The sequence below is a fragment of the Chenopodium quinoa genome, unplaced genomic scaffold (genome assembly GCF_001683475.1).
Source record: "Chenopodium quinoa cultivar QQ74 unplaced genomic scaffold, ASM168347v1, whole genome shotgun sequence".
NCBI classification, from domain to species: Eukaryota; Viridiplantae; Streptophyta; class Magnoliopsida; order Caryophyllales; family Amaranthaceae; genus Chenopodium; species Chenopodium quinoa.
Window position 1 is genome coordinate 5,837,813 of NW_018742345.1, and position 22,814 is coordinate 5,860,626.

Here is a 22,814-nt window from a genome sequence, read left to right on the forward strand (position 1 = left end):
CATTACCACACACAATTTTATTTAAATCTGGATCTGTCAGATTCAGATGGCGTTCAAAGTCTTGGTAATAATACTCACGTAGGGTAGGCATGACAATGATTTCTGGCAAGTAAACCAAAGATGGCATCGAATTCCTCCTGCAGTGGACAGATTTCATCATAATCAAATTTAAAACAATGTGTTTCTGGACTCCAATAGTCCAAAGCTGCCCTAAGAAAATCATGTTCAATTGCTACATGCCTCAAGGCTAATATGCCTCTAACATGAAACAGTTCCAACTCTCTTATGTCAGCATTGGTCAAAGAATAAGACCAGTCGCGTAATGTATTATCAAAAATTTGAGACATTATTATTGAAATATGAAATTCTAATTATTTTATGTTTCGTAATTATGCATATCACGAATAAACTGGTCCTATTTTATAGCCAAAACGCTTGGAAATACTCAAAATCTATCTTTCTATACGCGCAAACTACACCGCTGCAGAATAAGCGCACCGTGACACGGGAAATTCCACCGTGTCACGGGAAAGTACCGCGACACGGCAGACTTTGCCGTGACACAATGCACACTGCCGTGTCGCGGTGCCCACACGTTTTCATTTTTTTAATCCTTTACCTATTTTTACCCGAATTTTTATTGTTTTGTCTTCACCGTTTATCTTCTAATTCTGTTTTTCGAGAGTTTCATTCCTAATAAAATTTTTCATTTATTTATTTTTTATTTTTTTCTATCTTTATTATTTATTACTCCCTTCGTCCCTGAAATAACGACCCATTTGGCCTAATTTTAGTCCAAAAAGAATGACCCATTTGGCCTAATTTTAGTCCCAAAAATAATGACCCATTTGCCTTAAAACACCCACCAATTTGCAAAAATATTTGTGCAAAATTAGCTTTCCTATATAAACATTTGATTTTCCATGTAATTTTATTACTTTCTCTCTCTATTTTTATAAAAAACCCATGTAAAGTTATCTTTTCAATATACTTTTAATTCTTTTAATTTAACTTTCTTAATACCCGTGTAATCAACCCAAATGGGTCTTTCTTTGGGGATGGAGGGAGTATTATTTTATTTTTTATTATTACTTTATTCTTATTTCTATTTTCATTTTTTATTTTTTATTTTTATTTTTATTTTCCTTTTTCTTTTTTGGAAGTTGTAAAATTTGTCTCATTTTCATGTTTATTTTTATTTTTCTTTTTCATTTTGGAGGAGTTTAAAACTTGTCCCATTTTCTTTTTTATTTCTTTTTTCTTTTGTGGAAGGTCGGTACCCTCCACTTACGTTTTTTTCGCGTCATTAATAAATACACAATCACACACAATGAGTCTCAAGCACACACTAATATACACTAATAAATGCAAAAACTGTGAATATAATATATATACAAAGTGAATCATGATGCATAAACAGTGTCAAGTGTCATCAACCAAAGTACAAAATAAAAACCCTCGGTCAAAAATCTATAGAACTATAAGAGTGAGAATCAGTGTCATATCCAGCTTGTGAATACGGGAACAATGAACCAAAGAGTCCCTCCATCATCCGGGTACGAGGAGTAGTATCCCTACTAGTCCTTGTAGCTCCAGTAGCAGACAATCTCAAAGCAGGACCCGTCCGACTGGCAAACGGCGTAGACTTACTCCAAGAGGTATGGAGCGTTGGTGGAGGCATCGTCCCAGACACTGGAACTTTAAATAAGCCGGCACCGGTGGAGGAAGCGCCCCAGACATTGGAACTGAGTATAAACCCTGGTCCACAGGAGTAATGACTGGCCTAAACTCAGGATGTGAAGGCTGTGAAGATGAAAGTCGCTGTCACTGACCCTAAAAGTGCTGGAATGGTTGAGAAGGCTGAGGCTGCTACCACTGAGCCTCCTAAAACGCCCGAGAATACAGAGGCTGCTGCTGAGACTGAGAATGCCGACAAACCTCATGAGATGGTCTGCCACGACTAGGCTCCCCCTCGTCCGAGCCTCTGTGGCTCGAGCGCAAGCGAGTCCTCCGTTGCTCCTGAAAAACACAAAATTAAAAGATGTCAATGGTGCAAGATAGAAAAAATGGTAAATATAGGGAAAGGGTGAATATACCTTGAGAACATCGCCAGAACCGCCTCGACAACTTGCGCCACGTCGAAGCTTGATGATGCAGTACTTCAAAGCGTCAACCAGCTTCATGAATCCCATCACGGTCAAGTGTGTAGGCTGAGAACAAAGCAAAGAAAAATCAGTAACAAGCGGTATTAAAAAGGATGAATAATGTGTTAAAAAAGCTTACCGGCTCAAACACATCAGGCAAAGACTCATGTGCCTGTCTTAAACCCTCTGGCGCGTCAGCAATATGATCCTCAGTGATATCGATTGACCCAGGGTAACAGACAAATTGAGACGGGACCTCAATCTTCCCCATACGGAGAACAGTCGTCTGAAAATACGATAAAATAATTAGGTTATTCAACGGTTTAATAGAGACTAGCGACAAAATTCTCAAAAGAAATCATACCTCGGGAAGATAGGGTGGAGGAGCCAAAGAGGGGAAGTAAGTCCTGCGAATAATCTCCCTCCATACGCACAAGCTCCTGCCAAGAAAAGTGTAGCGCTCTCCCCTATTTATTAACTCTTTAAGCAAACGTGAGTCCAACATTGACTCCGGTGGAGGCAAGGGCACCGTAAAGCGATCAGCACTGTGCTGTCAAACAACACGCTCCCCAAGATACCAAGAAAAGCATCTAGGACCAACAAAAACAGTATTGTACGGCGAAAGCCGCAAGGCCTTGGGAAGATTAGTCATCCCAGCACAAGGTCGATACTGAATCTCAACAACAACATGAACACAATAAAAAGTTGCAATGAATGCCGAAAATAACATCAAGGTAGAGAATAACCTACGGAAAAATTAATTCTTACACCAATGGAAAAGGTGCCTCGATGCAGCAGCTCGCGCAGCGTAGGGACGGATTCCACTCGTGACTCGCCTCGGTCACGCTAGCTAGCTCCAACAAGGAAGTCATGGACCGCTCCACGACGCCATCGAGGGGCCAATCCCTGAAAGTACTCATAGAACCACAGGTGTAATGTAAAGTAGTCTCTAAGAACATGAGTTAAACAGGATAAAACAAAACAAGAAGAAGAAAGATCGTCACCTCTACGACTCTCCATAAACCGAAGACAGTGATTGGGGCCTGGTCATTAAGCTGCCTACAACCATGACATAGGGACGAGAGAAGATCGGCATATCAAAGGCTGGCCCAACTAAAGAATTATATCTCGCCGATCCTGACCAAATAGGGATGGTAGCAAATGAGCGCACATGAACTCCTATCAGGAGAAAGAGTCACAAAAATGAGAATCAAAATGAAGATCCGCACTCGCTGCTCAGGTGATGTCTCATCCATGTCAAAGCCAGGGGCTAGAAAAAAATCCAACTCTGAACGCCCGCTCTTAGGACCACCTCGAGGCACCGGCTGAGTCCTAACAAATCTGCTACCTCAGCCGCCCGCCAAGTAAGGTCAGGAATCTGTTGTACGACCCAATCGGTGAAGCGTAAACCGCTGAACAAGCTAAAATTTAGCGTGGTCACTGTCATCTCCCCCCAAGCAAAGTGAAAAGTGTTGCTGGTATCCCAAATATACACCAACAACGCATGAACAACCGTCAGGCCACAACCCCGGGGGCTGCGAAATCCTACGACCGTCGAATAGAAATCTCCTAAACCAGCAGACTCCCACAAGGCGTTTGTAATAGGATCCCTCATAATAATCCCATATAACTGGGGAATCAAATCTCTTGCTCCGGATCCATGATGGCGAAGCGTGCCATCGACTATGCCGGCAAGTGGACGGTGAGAAACGTGGTTCTCACGGCAGAAAACCAACTCATCCGGCGTCCACGGAGGTGGAATCCACTTGCCCCTACTCGAAGAAGGACAAGACTCGGTCTCTAGGGCATCGTCGTCCATGCCCTTAGGAACTGTGGGAGTTTCCTCCTGAAAAGCCTGACGTCGGCCACGAGTAGAAAGACCGCGATCTCGTTGTCTAGGCATGCTATTACAAAAATAAAAAATCTGAATACTTAGCATCATTTCCTAAGTTATTTAGTTAATTATTCAAAAGCGGCTTAACAGCTACCTCAAGTTGCATTTTCTATTACACGCGAAATTTTTACCTCAAGGCTAAAAATTAGCAAATAAATGGAATTATTTCTAGTATTTAGTTTCTCCATGACGAACTAATACTATATTTTCCTAATTGCGTGATATTATATTCTCCATGATAATATAGTAAATACACAAAATAAAGCATGTTTCAAAATTGCACAAGAACAATAAATCAGCACATCGTGGCGTATTTTACAAGATCTACAACTAATATATCACAATTTCAAGTGCAAAAAAAATAACATGAACAACAAGAACACCATCTCACATAAGTAGTACAAAAAAAATGGTGATTTGCCAAATTCTTCACCAAATCATGCAATTTTAGCATCAAATTGCTCACAAATAAACATACATTCATAAACAAGGTAATTCATGACAAGAATTTCAACAAAAAGGGTTAAAATCAAAAATCCCCAAATTGATTTTCCAAGGGTTTTTACATGAAATTACCCATTTGAAGAAAAATTTAACATAAAAGACAAGAAACTCACATAGATCCTTAAAGAAATTTGAAAATTGAGGAAAAAATCACAAAATTGGAGCGAATTTGGTGGAGAATTGAGTTCCAAAAGCCCAAAAATTGCTGCAACTGTTCAGCACCACAACCGCAACCACCGCGGCACAGGAAGCTGATGTCGTGACATGGTGACTAGTATCCGTGTCACGGTGAACCCTGGACAGCGGCGGAGCTCAGGCAGCAGCAATGGGAAGTAGCGGAGCTCAGGCAGCAGCAGCTACGAGAAAACAAGTTCACGCGCACCGAGAACATACACCGTGTCACGGTGACTCGTGCCGCGTCACTGTGGGACCTAACGAGTGTCGATGCAAGGCTTCGTGCCACGGTGGTCAGAGATGTCAAAGTGGAAATTTTTTTGAGAAAAGGTGATAATATAAGGAAATTGAGAATGAAAATGGCAAAAATGGGAAGCAGCAACTGATACTTAAAGCCAAAAAAATAATCGTTACACTTTTCCTTTCTCGTGCCACGAATCCTGCTACCACGTAGCGGCATTCCCGCGCGTGGCACTGTGTTGTAATCGTGGCGTGTTGATAATTCCAGCAGAAAAAAATAAAAATAAAAAATGGGATCTCGCGTCACGGGGATTTCCACAGTCAGACGGGGTTGTCCACCGTGTCACGGGTTACTCTCCGTGGCGCGGTGCCCTTTTGTTTGTCCTGCACGCTCCTTTTAACCTTCTAGCAGATATTTTAACATCTTTGACCAAGTTGGAATGATATTCCGCAACTTTTGGTCAGTTAATTTCTCACCGAAATTGCGCGGAAAATTTTAATTGGTATTTAAAGGGTTCCAAAACTACCGATTTACCCCTAACAAGCATTATGGTTGCACTTTCGACACTTTAAACACCTAATATGTTCGGATAGTCGACTTGAAGGTAAATCATCTGCAGCCCACATTCAGGGATGATCGAACCATCATACACTAGCAAATTTCATCGATTATATCAGTTATCGGTTTCCTCAAGCATGGAAAACATTATCGGTGGATTTTTCTTCAAGTATAGAAAACCGCCAAGTCGGCTTTCCTTAAGCATGGAAAGCGGTATCGGTGGGTTTTTCTTCAAGTATAGAAAACCGCCAAGTAGGCTTTCCTTAAGCATGAAAAGCATTATTAGTGGATTTTTCTTCAAGTATTGAAAACCTCCAAGTTGGCTTTGCTCAAGCATGGAAAGCATTATCGGCGGTTTTCTTCAAGCATAGAAAAACACCAAATTCATATGTCGACTTTCCTCAGGCATGGAATGTATCATCCGGTAGGTTTCTTCAGGCTTAGAAAGCTACCGAATTCATCAGTCGACTTTTCTCAAGCATGGAAAGCATTTAAACAAACGTCATCCGGTGGATTCCTTCAAGCATAGGAAGCTACAAAAATCATTTATCATCGATACACTGGTGTCAGATATGTGTTTTATCCCTTTACTTTTTTTATCTGTGGAACTAACGTTTTTCTGCAGGTATCGGCGTATACAGAGTGATTAAGGATCGCATAACATCTTAAATCATTCTCTATCCCTATTGACTACTTTGACTTTCGTTTTCGAAACTAACGTTTCTACATACTCAGTCAAAGTGGGGGCTTCTGTAGACACCTAAAAATGTCTCCCCAAAACCAAACCCGATGATGAACAATCTTTCACCGCTATTATTGGTCGGGTTCAGTATTTAATCCCGAGATTGCTTAAAAATCGTATTTAATTAAATTCAGTTTTTAAATAGTCCATGGATCAGTCTTGATGTTTAGTCAAAGCATGGTTCACTTTTTAGCCTAAACCTTTTTTATTATTTTGGCCCAAGGCTTTTTATTTTATTATTTTGGCCCAATTAATAAATAATAAATCAGAAATGGCCCGAAATTATCAATTGGCACTTAAAAATGCTGAACGAAATTAGGGTTAAAATGAATTTAGATAGAAAAACAGACTACAGGTTCCCGCGTCACGGCAGTAAGAACCGTGTCACGAGATCCAGTGCCGCGCCACGCTGGGATTCCCCGTGACACAGTGCCTGTGCTGTGACACGGGGTAATTCTGTGTCCTTTCTGCGTAAACCCTTCAACCATTTTATTCCCCGTAACCTAAATATTTCCCGCGTCACACTGTTGTCCACCGTGTCACGGCTATTTCCCCCGTCTGACGGTGCCTGGCACTGTGTCACGGTGATCTTTGCCGTGTCGCGGTTCTATTTTTAGGGTTTTTATCTTTTTAGGGTTCCGTGTGTTCCCTCTACTCATTTTTTTCTATAAATACCCCCTCATTTCTGATGTACGGGGCATCAATTAATTCTCTCTTTTTTCTCTCTTCTATGCTCTAGCCTAAACGCTATCCTACCTTTTCTCTTTCAAAATTCCCTCTTCAAGCACTCCAGGGAGTCCATACTTTACTCGTGGTTCTATCCTTAAACCAAGGCGTGAGGGTTTGGCCCCAAATCAACTCTATTTAATTTAATTTAATTATTGTTTTATTATTTTTCCTTGAAGTTACTAACTCGTTTATTATTTTATAGTTGCAAGCAAACATAATCAAAGTAAGAATTATGTTCATTTTATTTATATTATTTTTCTAACAATTTTATATTGTTGGATTTATTGTAAAATTGCTTCCAATATTAATCTTTACTCTATTATTATTATGATCACCATATTGCATGTTTAAAGGGAATATTTAATTGAAAATCACGCCTAATAAAATAATTTGGACAACCGGTGTAGGATCCTTTTAATCTTGTTATTAATTCAAGTGATCACAATAAATTAGAATAATGTGTTGCATTAATATTAAACATATTTAGCTTAAGAATAGTTTGGAGCAAATTGAATATTTTGTTTGTATCCCTTTGAGATCGCATGAATGTTTTTCATAATAAGAATCGAGTAGAGGCCAATACGGGCGAATGTGACTCCATGACTCACTTCGTACCATCATCCCCGATCCTCCTTTCGTGGTTCCGAACCATATGGAGTTAGTAATCTCATGGATTATGAATGGGGTGTAACCTTCATGGGTCAATCGTTGTTGCCTATCGCTGTCCCTTATCGTGGTTGCCTTTTTATGATCCGTGAACGGTTTACAAGTTCCTTAAGAACTTGTTGGCGGCTCCCTACTTTATTTGTCCCTAATCGTATTATGTCAATTCCCACTTCCTATGAGTGCCAAGCATATTCACACATGGTTTAACGTAGGCGCACTTCAAACGACGCGTACAGAGCTTCTTCACTATATTGGAGAAAGAAACCAAAGAATAAAGGAGTCCTAAATCTAATGGCTCAAAAAAGGTATGACCTAATTGGTCAACTAAAGGGTCCTTTTATAACACAAGGAAACCCTAATAAAACACTAAAATTGTTTCCCAAGTATACTCACATAGCCGTCATAGAAAAGATATAATTTTAGGAAATATTCCATCAATTATCCTAAAATAACCTAAGTACTGAGCTATAGCACGGCAGCTAGCTCATGTCTGCCGCAAGTCCTCATAGGGCCGAGCTATAGCTCACTCACATAGAGCTATAGCTCGCAGCCTCGTTGCAAATTTCTAGATTCGTCAGGTTTTCGTAAAACGGTCATAACTTTCTCGTTCCTTATCGGAATTGGGCATATGACCTATCATTGGAAAGCTGTTGAAACAAATCACTTCAAAATCAGTTGTAGTTTGAGAGATATAAGCGTTCAAAGACAGCCCTATTAGATTTCGAGTCATAATTTAACAATCTCCACCTTGACTTGAAATTGACCAAAAAAAAACAAGATAACTCCACCTTGAACCAAAAACCAAGAAGTAATGCTCATAATAAAACATAAAACCTCCACCTTAAACAAAACTCCATAAGCCTACTCACATTAGGCTATCACCAAACGGACATCTTCCATAACTTGTGAGCCAGTGCGCCTCCGAACAAAAAAATTTGTACACAAAACCATCACATGGCCTAGATTGAGAGTATAATGTCCCGACACCAAGCATGCTTATCAAAATTGACCAAACTCTCTTCAAATACTTCTTCATCTGAACAAAATCAAACTAAAAAAAATACTTAAGCAATTCTAGAAAATTAGAAATTACATCAAGAATTTCTAAATTGCAATTGTATTCATTAAATCACAAAAGTACCAAAATTGAGATAAGAAATAGCATAACTAGAACAAAATCTAATGCATAACCAAGATTTCTAATTTATTAGAAAAAAAAATAAAAAAAAATTGTCATAGACTCCGTACCATAAATCCACACGGTTTCTCGTTTTACCAAGAGATCTCAAAGGGGAACTTATCATGAAGAGATCGTAGAAACCGCAACCCCAAAGCTCGTAACACTAAAGTGCATAATTATAATCATCATTGTTGTTGGCCATATTTGTGGATTTGTCCTCATTGGACTTCTCCTCATTCTTCTTCTTTAATTTCCAACACTCGGCTTTGATATAACCCTTCACATGACATTAGTTACAAAATTTTCATTTACCAAAATTCTTATTACCACCATGAGCAACTAAAGCATTATTTTGAGCCGGATTATTAGATTTACTAACCAATTTATTGTCAATTAAATCTCTTTGAGTTAAGGCATCCTTAACATCCTCCAAACTCAAGTCATCTCTACCATACAATAAAGTATCCCGAAAATGCTTATACGTTGGCGGTAAAGAACACAACAACCTAATAGCCATATCCTCATCATCGATCTCAACATTGATGTTTTGCAAATCCATAATAATAGAGAAGAATTCATCTAAATAAGACTAATTCTTCTAGACAAAGATAATGAAGTCTAGATTTGACTAGTAGACGGTTGGTCACGCTCTTTGTCATATAAAGTGATTCCAACTTCAACCACAAACTCGCAAAAGTTGTCTCCTTGGCAACCTCTCTCAAAACATCATCAGAGAGACATAATTGAATTGTAAAAAGAGCCTTCAAATTGATCTCCTCCCACGTATCCACCGTGATGCCCGAAGGCTTGTTGGATACACCTTCAAGAGCCTTGTGCCAGCAACTTTGAACCAAGAAGGCTTTCATATTCAATTGCCATAGGCCAAAGTTCACTTGCCTATCGAATTTCTCAATATCAAATTTCATTGGCATAATTTAATCAAACTAATCTATAAACACCTAAACCTTAAGACCTTAAAACCTTGGCTCTAGATACCACTTGTTAGGAAATAAGGGTGCAATTGTGTTTGATTAATGGGGAACAAATCAATGAGAATTAAGAATTGAGAAAAGCAATAAAGAAGATAAACAAAGAACACAAGGATTTACGTGGTTCGAACAACGTAACCTACATCCCTGGGTGGGGGATTCGAGAGCTTCTTCACTGTAATGGAGAAAAAACAAGAGAATGATACAAGGAGTCCTAAATCTAATGGCTCAAAAAAGGTATGATCTAATTGATCAATTAAAGGATCCTTTTATAACACAAGGAAACCCTAATAAAACCCTAATATTGTTCCCCAAGTATACTCAAATAGCTGTCATAAAAAAGATATAATTTTAGGAAATATTCCATCAATTATCCTAGAATAACCTAACTATCGAGCTATAGCTTGGAAGCTAGCTCATGCCAGCCGCAAGTCCTCATAGGGCCGAGCTATAGCTCACTCGCATAGAGCTATAGCTCGCAGCCTCGTTGCAAATTTCCAGATTCGACAAGTTTTTGTAAAATAGTCATAACTTTCTCGTTTCTTATTAGAATTTGGCATATGACCTTTCATTGGAAAGATCTTCAACCAAGCTATCACCTCCAACTTGAATAACTTCAAAATCAGTTGTAGTTTGAGAGATATAAGCGTTCAAAGTCAGCCCTACTAGATTTCGAGTCACAATTTAACAGTATGCTTTATTTAGAATTTGACCTTCATCTCTCAAGATCGCGACCGAGCCATTTAGGAAGGACAAAAAGGCATCTTTTCGGGGTGGTAATTTTTACTTTTGTCGGATAGTTTTCTTTTCTTTTTTCTGGGTTTTCATTTGCTTTCTTGCTAACCATTTGAGTCATATACCCTTCTTTTCAAGCCATATCTTTAGCTTTTGAGCCTTTTGTTTCATTTTTGTTCATATCATTGGTTTTTGTGAAGCATTGGTCTATATTGTTGGAGTTTTGGTGGATGAGATTGATTGTTTGGTTCTTGTGATGTAAGCAAGCTTGTGTTGTAGATATTTTGTGAACAATAAGTAAATGCAAAAGTTGAAAAAGCCGTCCATAGTTAAAAAAGGCGAGGAAATAAAGTGAAAAAATTAAAAATATTGAAAAAAGAGAAAAAACAAAGCAAATTAAAAAAGCTCTGGCAAAATTTAAAAAAGTGAAAAATGAGAAAATTAAAAAAATAATTTGATGTAAGTGCCTTTCTCCCTATTTTAAGCATTGATGATAATGCTTTGTTCAAGCTTGGTGGGAAGTGTTCGCACACTTTTTGTACATATGTTTGTGATTCCTAGCTTTGAATAAGCTTGGGGGTATTGTGTTTTTGTTTGGTGAATACTTGATTTTGGTGTTGAGATTTGGCCAATCTTTGCTTCACAATTTAAGTATACCACCAAATTTAAAATTTTAGCCTACCCTCACCATTCTCGCCTTTACATTACAACCCTTTCCAAGACCTTTTTACCTTTTTGGTTGAGTCAGAAGTCGATGGAAGGAGATGTAGGTCAAGCTTATAGAGCGGTATACAATAATCGAGATGTCGAGTAGCCTCAAACTTATTTCTTTTCCGGTTCCTTTGAGGAACCATTGAGATGCTTGCTGAAAGTAGAATTGAAGCTAATTGGGAGAATGTAATAAAATGTTTTGAGATGAAAGTGAATTGTATTTCAGTAGTTCTCCGTGCTTAGCATGTCCTATATGTTTCAATCAACCTTAGACATCATAGAACGTGCACTCCCTTACTTGTTTAGAAAGATTTGCATTCATTTATGCTTGTACATTTGCAAAAAGTCCACTCATGAACATTTGTTTTCTTTCCTTTTCTTTTCTTTTTGCCTCTTTTTCGTGCTTTTCCTTGTTTGTTTTGTTTTTAAGATTTATGGGTCAATCTCTTAGGAAACCCTTACGAATGCATTACTCATACTCTAGGGAGATCTAGGGGTTTAAATGGCTTGTCTTTAGTTGCTAAATTTTATCGTGATTGCTACAAAAGTGAGTTAGTTTATATTCTCATCTCCTCTCTTCTTTTGTTTGTTTGCATAAGCTCGTCATTTTGTTTCCCTTATTTTTGTTTTGCTCGAGGCCTATCCAAAGATAAGGTTGGGGGTATTTGATGGGTGTCATATTTGGCACCCATTTGATGAGAATTTAGGTCGTTTTTACCTTCTTTTCATAGCTTTCTTTCTTAATAAATTCTTAGTTTCATGCTTTTGCTCTTTGTGTTACCTTTTCTCTCTTATTTTGTGGTTTTGTGCATTTTGATGTTTTTTCTAGTTTTTTCTCCTTAATTTGTACTCTTTTCGTTGTTATAGGTATTGTACAAGGTTCGAGTCTTGATATGGAAGATGCTTTTGGAGCAAGCTCATGGCAATAGAAAAGCTAAAGATGCAAGGAAGTGGATTCTCCAATTTCTAGATCTTGCGCTTTCAAGCCGCACTCTCATGAAGATTGGGTGTTGAACCCACTGTAAAGTGCTTTTTGGGACTGTAACTCCTAGTGTCCATTAACATCATTCGGTACACTCATTTGAAACCATTAGAGAACCCACAAACCCCCGTGAAGGACCAAAGAGCGCAGGCGTGCAACCACCCCGCACGAGCGCGCCTCCCTGGCCGCGCAGGTGCGCCCCTCTAGGTCCCTGCTTTGCACAATTTTGTTTTGCGGCTCCTATAAGTATCTACTTGTAACCCAATTTTTGTAATTAGATTTAGATTGAATTTTGATCATAATTTTAGCTTAATTGAGAGCTTCTCTATCTAGTTTTAGGGTTAGTTTAGGAGTAGATTTTAGAGAGAGAAAGTGAGGAATTTTAATAGTGATTGAGACATTAAATATTCAATGGTGACAATTGTGTTGAAGATCTTCACTATTATAAATGAGCATTTCTAACTCTTTCTCATTTTATTGGGTTGTTAAATATTATTGTTTGTTTGGATTGATTTTGATGTTTGATGCTTGATTAGTGTAGTTGTTCTTCATAAATTGTTGATTCTTGATTTCCTTAGTTATTAATTGATTAGATGATGATGTTAGAGTAGTTGTTTGGCTAGGGATTAGGTGAAACTTGGATGATTGATTGATTGTGCTTAATTTAGGGATTATGTTGATAAATGGTTGAGATTAAAGTGATTAATGGAAATTGTGCATGTGTGTAATTCGATTAGGCCTTGAGAATTTTTCTAGAATGTATTGTGAGTTTACATTGATACGGACCATTGATTTGTAGCTTCCAATTATCTATTGAGTTTAATTAGTGACGTTCCTAGTTAGTGTTTCTCGTAGTTGGCGCTAGTTAGACCTCTAGGAGATAGCTTGTCGAGCTCTTTTGATTGGTCTTACCATTAGTCTTCGCAACCATTGATTTGCATGTTGTTCACGAGTTGCTACAATTTTCATGGTTACTTGTTGATCCCCATTCCCTAGTGCTTTATATGTTTGGTTTCTTTGTTTGTTAGTTGTTAGTGTTCTCTCTTTATCTTTGTTTTCGACCTAGCTTAGTTGCATAATTGAGAGAGTTTAAATATTACCGTTCCTTTAGGTTCGACCCTTAACTTGCTTCTATACTTGTATTTAGGTTTGTTAAGTGTTTATAACTTTAGTTTGACTGAGGGAGGATTAGTTTACAACCTAGTTTCACCCCGCGTCAAGGCCCTTGACAAAACCAAACCAAATTTAAAACCTTCACGTTAGTCTCACAAACAATAATATCATAAATATATTAAAGCGATCAACACATCATAGATTTATGGTAAATAGCATGATTTTCTCTTCAATAAATTCCCATCATGAACATGCTTCATCACCTAAAAAACTTCTCTCTATTTGTCTCCACTATTCTCCATCAAAAATGGGTACTCATAGGGCCAAGGTAAAGACAAGGCCAACAAACACACAAACACACAATAATTAGTACATAAGTGTAGTTAAACACACTAACGTGCTATTACCTATTGTAGACACCTACTTTTGGGCTCTTGTCCCGAAAGGAAGTATGATGATGTTACAAAAATCCGTTCTTCATGCTAGATCAAAGTTGAAGTGTTTATGCACTACGAAATCCATTATGAAGTAAGTTAAAACTCATATTTGAGACCAAGTTATCTTAGATCCTTGTCCGATTACTAATTAGGCCTTAAATGTGCTCATAAAATGTTTAAACTTGATTAATAATGGACCCAAAAATGGCAAATGCAATAATTCAATCCAATGGATCTTACATTGTTTAAAACCGAGAAAAATAGATAAAACAACCTTCATATTTTCACGCATTTCCTATACAGATGGATATCCCTTTCAAAGCGCTTTCCAACGGTATATTATAAGCCCAATTTCGAGCTAAAACGAAGAAGTTATGATCAAAACACCCTAAAACCGACACCCTTACACTCCAACGGCCATATCGTTTGATCCATAACATATTTTAACCTAATTATAGGCAATGGAAAGTAGACATTCAGAGCTTTCCAATGATATCTCACACGCCTTAATCCGACTTCGCAATCAAAAGTTATGGAAGTTTTAAAAACGTGTTTTCAAATAAGGCAAACCGCATTCCATCGCAACTCAATAAGTTGCGCGCGCGACTCATTTTGATGCGCGCAGCACCCAGCGTGACACATAGAGTTGCGGGCACCACTTGACGGTGCTGATCTAAAATCCTAAGCCTAGATTCCTTCCTACGCATATAAATAAGGGTCTTCGTTCAACCCGAAAAAGGGGAGAAAAATGAGAATTCAAACCCTAGTATTCTCAAAACCCTAATCCCTCAAATTCTCTTACTATCATACTACTTTCCTTTTCTATTCCCAAATAATTTCCAACCCTAATTGAATCCATTAAAGTCCTTGGAGGTATGAAGAAGAAAGAAAGTCTATAAATGCATTAAACGGGGATTTAACATAAAAGAATAATTGTTAGTTTCCCAAGCACTTAGAAAAAGAAAACATTCTGCAAGAAAAAGCAAGAGCCAAAAGACTAGAGGCCATGGAGAAACTTGTCCTTCGAGCTAGCTCAGGGACTAAGTACTTCAATTATGAGTTTGCATCATAACCTAGTGGCAAGACTATCCCAGAAAAAGTTCTTGACTACGGATTTACCAACCTTTAAGGTTATAGTCAATCCTAGGACTCACTTAATTAGCTTTATTGGAATTATAGCATTGAAAGGGGTTGAGCAAAGTCTATATGCATGTACTTTTCTTCTTTAATTGGACCCAACTGCTAGATCATGGTTTTATAACCTCGATTCAAAACAAACTTCAGCTTGGAGTGACATTGTAAAAGTGTTTTTAACCTAATATGGAGATAAGATCGAGCTCATAACTACCTTGTGCGATCTTGAATTGCTTAAGCAAGGGGAAAAGAAAGGCTTCATTGACTTATTTTCCAAGTGGCGATCAAAGGTTGCTCTTATTTCACAAAGACCTCCGGATCATGAACTTTTCCGACAGTTCATAGACAATATGTCTCCACCATATAAGTGCCATTTACAATGCCTTGGTTTAGACACATTTCAAAAGTCTATACTATGGGAACATTAATTGAAAGGGACTTGATAAATGAAACCATGAATCATATAGGTGGACTAGATTTTTAGAGAGGATTTCACCTACGTCGGAAACGGACAAAGCTCGAAGACACAATCTGAAGAAGTTATCAACAATTCAAGATGTAGCACCCTAGGTCTTGTTTTGTTTCTTTTCTTTGTTTTTTATAGACTAAGACATTCATGTTGTCGAATCTACTTATTTTGTACCCTCATTAATGAATAAAAAAAATTATATTTTCAAGTACATCTATCTTGTTCTATTTTCAATCTCTTTATTGTTATTTGCTAGAATTAAATGAAACATATACATACAAACAGACAATATCAAAAGGCATACATACACAACACTCTAAGAATCTTGATGAGCTTTGGCTTACTAGATTTATCAAATGAAAAGAGGCCCATCATTGGCCCACAAAGAAAGGATATGATGATTTCGCCAACACAGGAGGCAACTTGAAACTCCACAAAGATAATCCCATGTACTTAACCTTACAGAAAATCCATCTTTTTGGCAGCCCTTTTAAGCCTCGTCAGTTAAGCCTTAGTTATTCAACCTACATTATTCCATACCTTGGGATGAGAATGGTGCAAAGAGATACAAATATGAAATTGGGGGAACAAATTAAAACATAAGAGGGGGATACAAAAGTTAGTCCAAACCCAAAAGGAAAGATCCAATAATGTAAAAGAAAGAAAAAAAATCATTCTAAGCCCAAAACAAAACATGTCAAAAAGAGAGAGAGAGAGAGAAAGCAAAAAACAAAGAGAGAGAAGACAAGGAAAAGGCAACAAATGTAAGAAGTTGTGACACAAAGCAGAAAGGTTTTAATTTGAAAAGAACCAAAAGTAAGGGATTATGGGAGTTTACTTGAGCGTGTTTACTCTTCATAATCCCAAACCTAGTCACGTTATAACCTTGGAAAGTTCCTCCTTGAGGAAGACCATGACCATATACAAAAATCATCATTTCATGAAAATATGGCCAATCTTAGGCCTTTGCACATATGGACCTACTATTGAGTAGTCATGCCCATATATAAAATGCATGAGGTGTTGAGTTATGATTAAAAAAATCATATAAAACAATTCAAATGATATGGATAATTTGATAGCCATTGGCTTGATTACATCATATTAGTAAAGCAATCGAATCAAACTAAATTCAATATTTTCCATATCTTTTGCGAAAGAAAAAAGAGATGACTATCACTTAAAAAAAACAAACAATCATCTTATTTCTTTTAATAATAAGGCTATTTATTACCAAGGTAATTCAATTACATGTACATTTCCTAGAAAGGAAAAGAGTTTATACAACAAATTGATTTGATATACCGACAGCTTCGATGTCAACTTTAGATGTCTTTTACAACTCTCGGGCATTGGTCTTCTCACTTATCATGAGAGACTAATATGTCCGCTTGCGTGAGATATCTCCATCTTCTCTAAGCGAGTAACATTGATTGAACATGATCTCTACATGAAAAAATGATTGGATCGCTATCACACGTATACCTCACTGCCAAGTCATTATGATGATTGGAATATTAAGTTAATAATACTTGCTTTCAAAAACATGTCATATTTTCTTTCATTATTCTTCTATGGGAAAGTTGGATTCCCCTTCCTTTTTAATTCGTATTTTTTTCATTTCTTTTATAGGGGGTAAGTCGGGATTATCCCTCCCATTTGGCAACTAATAAAGTGTGGGCTAAAAAATCTTGGACATCCCCACTTCTCTCTATTTACATATTTGAACACACTATTTATGCTGCGAAATCAATTCATGCAAAGCTTATTACGAACCATTTTAATAAATTTAAATGAAAAAAGGAAGAATACCACTTCTTATAATTTGACCAAGATAATTAATTATGTTACTTGATCAAACAATTCATGATAAACATATGCAATATCCCACAAATTAAAAATACAAATCTTGGGGCTTCAAATAAACATGAGAAATATCCCTAGCATGTGTATACATGAATTTCAAAAGCCACCTAAGGTTACACTTGGGGGCTATAAAAATATAGGTCTCACCTCAACTTTCGTTTTGAAATAAGACCATATTTTGGAAAGTGATTAGAACGATTTTATAAATTATTCTAACACTCCACCAAACATAAGTTTGCTAAACATTCATTTTCAAACCACGGTGCTTATTTAATTGAAAAAACTTTACTTTCAATTAGCAAAATATGATAATGATGACAAACACTCAAAAGAAAAACATAAACAAAATTAGATATACAAAAGTTTGCTCACATTTTCATATCCTTGTTGAAATAAGTTGCAAATTACAACTTACCATCATCAATCTTGGACCAAAATAGTCACACTCAATTACGAGCTAGACTTTTCTTTCCATTATGGGTCTAGTTTGAAAATAATATGATTACGTATTTTTCCTACTAGAAAAAGTTGCTTTTCCAAACAAATTTTTATTTAAATTATTGGAACCTTTTCAAATTTGAATTCTAGTTCACAATAATATGTTTCTAATAAAAAAATAGTATTCAAAATTTTCTTTTTGAATTTTTGTTTCATTTTCTCAAATAAATAAATTTTCAGATTCTCAGTAACCGTTTGGATAATACATGTATATATATATATATAACTATTTCAAAAAGGAATGAACTAAGATTCGACTTCTTCTTGATTAAAAATTGTTCTCATTAACTTAGGGATTGTAAACAAACCACATGCGACCAAAATCCGATTGATAAGAACAAAGAAAATATTTGATGTTATGATTCAACTTTGAGGATAAAATCACCGCAATGATCTTTACAAATATTTAGACATTAGATAGGATTGCTAAACCTTCAACGTAATTGTTTTTGGTTTGTAGATGTAGACAATCAAAGAACTAACTTGCTTTCTTAAACATGACTTTAACTAAAATGCGAAAGCCATGCCATTGTCAAAAATATCTCTAAACAAAAATAAGATATATACATAGGTCCATCTCAATATCATGATTATATGAATGGCCTAAACAATAGCAAGTCATTAGAACTACCCCAAATTTGGGGCTCTAAGACTTGTGAAATAGCAAGAATGCACATAACCCGATATATGGGGGCTCCAATATCCACAAAAAACAAAATGAGATATTCATGCCCGTTGGCATCATTTGAAGTGCGCCTACATTAAAGCATGTGTGAAAAATTTTGGCACTCATAGGAAGTGGAATGGACATAATACGATTAGGGACAAGGAAAGTAGGGAGCCGCCAACAAGTTTTAAAGGAACTCGTGAACCGTTCACGGATCATAAAAGGCAACCACGATTAAAGGACAACGAAAGGCAACAACGATTGACCTATGAAGGTTACACCCCCATTCATAATCCATGAGATTACTAACTCCATTTGGTTCGAAACCACGAAAGAAGGATAGGGGATGATAGTACAAAGTGAGTCATGGAGTCACATTCGTCCGTATTTGCCTCTACTCGATTCTTATATTGAAAAGTGATACCTACGATCTCAAAGACATGCAAACAAAGATTCAATTCGCTCCAAACTACAATTTTGCTAAATTGGTTGAATATTAATGCAACATATAATTCTCAAATATTAGTGATCACTTGAATTAATAACAAGATTAAAAAGGAACCTAAACTTGTTGTCAAAATTATCTTATTAGACGTGATTTACAATTACATATTCCCTTTAAACATGCAATACGATGATCAATAAATATAATAGAATCAACATAAATATTGGAAACAATTCAACAATAAATTTTTAGTCAAATAAAATATAAATTAACCTAATCATGATACTAGCAACAAGAATAAAAATAAGAGTAATTAAGTGATTAATTACTCACCTTCCGTGTTTCCTTGAATTACTACATCATGAATAAACTGTTAGAAACTTCAATAAATATACAAATAAAATTGAAAAAATTACAAAAGTAAAGTTTATTTGGTCCAAACCCTCAATTAATTATACCTTTCACACCTTGGTTTAAGAACAGAACCACGGGTGTTGTATTGACTCCTTGAAGTGCTTAAGGGAAGTATTATGGCAGAATAAGGAGGCGAGTGGTTAGGCTAAAGAGGGAGAAGAGAACGATTTTTTTTATCAAGCTTGTTGATGATAGAAAAATGGGTGATATGACCTCTATCTATAATGAAATAAGAAGGATCGAAAAATTAAGAAAAGATAAGAATTCGAATCGGAATAAACTCTTGCGATAGACAACAGTTTTTACAATTTTTGTTTTTATTGTATCTTTTGATTCAAAAATCAGAATAAGAAAAATAATATGTCTTTGGAAATTTGTTGAAGTCTATTTTCTAACCCAACTAAAATCAAATTAAAATACTTTGTAGAGTAAAAGATATGGCCGAAATAGTGAGACGGTGTCAGTTTTTGATAGAGTTTGGTATTTCAATCATATCTTTTTCGTTATAGCTCGGAATTAGTATTATAATATATCATTGTTAATATATTTTCAAGGGATATCCAACCATATAATATTTGGATAAAAAATATGGGGAACTCAAATAATATCTGACTATCTTTGAACATCTTTTAATCCGAATAGAATTAGGACTTTCAAAAAGAAAAGTTTTATTCAATTTCAAACTCTTTAATCTTATCTTTTCCAAAATAATAATTAAGATCTTTTAGAAACTTATAGAATCTTCCAATGAATCAAAATTGGTTTAAAAATGGGATTAAATCTTTTGGACCCTCCACATGATCATTGGGTCGTAGGTAAGGTGGACTTATGTTCGATTGAGACTTAATTTAGTATTTTGGCCACAACTTATTCGTTATAACTCGGATTTGGGCTTATAATATATCGTTGGAAAGATCTTTTCAAACCCCATCCAAATATTCAATCATTGGACCCAGATTATGGACAAAAATAAACTGGTCTAAACGCTTTTATAAATATGAGACGAAATGAATGATTTAAAGGGACACAAAATGAATTATTTTTGGTTTAAAGGCATCAAAAGAGGAAAAGAAGTTATGGTTTCGGGACATGGGCAAGGAATTGGTTTGGTTTATGGCATTGTATTAAATATGGATTTAAGCATTCCAAAAATTAAATACTCAACCCGGCCAATAATGGCAGTGAAAGGTTGTTCATCATCGGGTTTGGTTTTGGGGAGACATTTTTAGGTGTCTATAGAAGCCCTCACTTTGACATAGTTTGTAGAACGTCTGTTTCGAAAACAATATTCAAAGTAGTCGATAGGGACGGAGAATGACTTAAGACGTTCTACGATCCTAAATCACTCTTTATACGCCGATACTTGCATAAAAGCGTTAGTTCCACATATAAAATAATAAAGGGATAAAATGCGTATCTGACACCAGTGTATAGGTGACAAATAATATGTTCGATAGTATCTGACACCAGTGTATTGATGGAAAATAAATTTGGTTGTTTTCTATGCTTAAATAAATCCATTAGATGATGTTTGTTGAGTTACTTTCCATGCTTGAGGAAATTCGATAAATGATATAATCGTTGACTTCTTCATCTTGAGAGGTGGAAATGATCCACAATTTTCCATGCTCGAGGAAAAACTTGTCTGATGTTGAGATTGCAAGTCTTTGTGTATCGAGAACCTTGCGCTATGAATCGTCTTCGCTTGGGAGATGATCACTAAAATGATGATGGTTCGATTTTCCCCAAACGTGGGTTGTAGTTGGTTTGATTGTCCCCGAACGTGGGTTGCAGATGGTTCACTTGTCCTTGAACGTGGGCTGTAAATGGTTCATTTGTCCCCGAACGTGGGTTGTAGATGTTTGCTTGTCCTCGAACGTAGGCGATAAATGGTTCACTTGTCCCTATACGTGGGATGTAGATGGTTTGCTTGTCCCCGAACGTGGGCTATAGATGGTTCGCTTGTCCCCGAACGTGCGTTGTAGATGGCTCGCTTGTCCCCGGACGTAGGCTGTAGTTGGTTCGCTTGTCCCCGAACGTGGGCTATAGATGGTTTGCTTGTCCTCAAACGTGGGTTATAAATGGTTCGCTTGTCCCCAGATGTGGGCTTTAATTGATTCACTTGTCCCCGAATGTGGGATGTAGATGGTTTGCTTGTCCCCGAACGTATGCTGTAATTGATTCGCTTGTACCCGAACGTGGGCTGTAGGTGGTTCGCTTGTCTCCAAACGTGGGCTGTAATTGGTTCGCTTGTCCCCAAACGTGGGATGTAATTGGTTCGCTTGTCCCCAAACATGGGCTGTAGGTTGTTCGCTTATCGCCGAACGTGGGTTGTAGATGGTTCGCTTGTCCTTGAACGTTGGCTGTAATTGAGACTTGCAAAATAAAATTTGTCAAAGGACTCGTATAGACTATGATTGACTTTACCAACTTGACCAAGCTTGACTTGACAGACATGACATGTGTATAACTTGTTGTTGTGTATGTGTATAGTGTGTGTGTGCATTCACAAGCAACCGAAAATGCAAAAAAAAAAAAAAAAAAATTCGGTCATATTTGTCATGAGACGAGGGGAGGGTACCAACTATCTCCCAAAAAAAGAAAGATGTAAAAACTGAACTTTTACTTTCGAACTTCCCCAAAAGAAAAGAAATGAAAAAGGAGAGAAGTTATAACTTCCTCGTTGAGCAAGAGGAAATGAATCGCATGGATTGAATTGCTTTTCTTTAAGATAATGTATGCATGATGCATGTTCGTAGGCTAGGAGGCTAAGGACAATTACATCATGTGACACAATAGATTAATGAACTTAGGTCACGGAGTTAGTTATTATATATGGTGTAAAGAAACGATCTTGAACGTCACTTAGGTCTGGACGTTAAGCATGTATATAAATGAATTGATTGATGATTATTGCATAATGAATGTTGCTTTGGTCAAGGAGGTAAGCAAGATATGCGATGCATGAAATAATGAATATTGCTTAGGTTTGGAAACTAAGCAAGTATATAATGTTTTCATTTGATGAATGTTGTCTTGAAAGATGATGAAACATGCACAATGTTGAAACAATATTTCATGAAAAAGGGTTCTTCAAGGGAAAGATGTTATGGATATCGATGTATAAATGATGTGTGTGAATGTGATACTAAGGCTGGCTGCAAAGGTTATGGTGATGGAAATATATGTGGGAAGAGTTAAAGATGATGACTCTTTAGGCTGGGTAAGCTAATGTGATGTGGGTTCAAGCCACAAAGTCTAGCATTAAATGGGTAGGGGTAAGCATTGGATATTCTTTGACTCGATCATGCATATGAATGTGAATATGTTCGCACCTCAATGTGAGGTTGCCTATGTATCCGTTAGGAATCAGACTAAACTTAGCTCTAACCAAACATTGCACAAGTGTGTATACACCTCAATGGTCTTTCAAGGGTTGTAATGGTTAAGCTGATGGTTTAAGGAAGAAAGGGGTAAAAGGCTCAAGACTCGAGAGAATTCCCCAAGATATGCAATTATGTA

The 22,814-nt window shown here is 36.8% G+C and overlaps 1 protein-coding gene across 2 annotated transcripts; it reads right to left on the reverse strand.

Annotated features, from left to right (window-relative positions):
• Positions 1 to 1,364: 1,364 nt before the first annotated feature.
• On the reverse strand, positions 1,365 to 5,345 carry LOC110694558. Of its 2 annotated transcripts, XR_002505906.1 has the most exons (7): positions 4,656 to 5,345; positions 3,149 to 4,048; positions 2,913 to 3,050; positions 2,509 to 2,814; positions 2,284 to 2,430; positions 2,097 to 2,210; positions 1,365 to 2,019 (listed from the first exon to the last, which is right to left on the reverse strand). XR_002505906.1 is itself a non-coding variant. In XM_021871735.1 (6 exons), exons 3-6 carry the CDS (start codon positions 2,647 to 2,649, stop codon positions 1,885 to 1,887), a joined length of 537 nt encoding a protein of 178 aa, XP_021727427.1. In that variant the 5' UTR covers positions 2,650 to 3,050; positions 3,149 to 4,048; positions 4,656 to 5,345; the 3' UTR covers positions 1,365 to 1,884. The 2 variants fall into 2 exon arrangements, 1 of the variants encoding a protein (XP_021727427.1); XM_021871735.1 differs by having other exon boundaries at positions 2,509 to 3,050.
• Between the last annotated feature and the right edge of the window lie 17,469 nt (positions 5,346 to 22,814).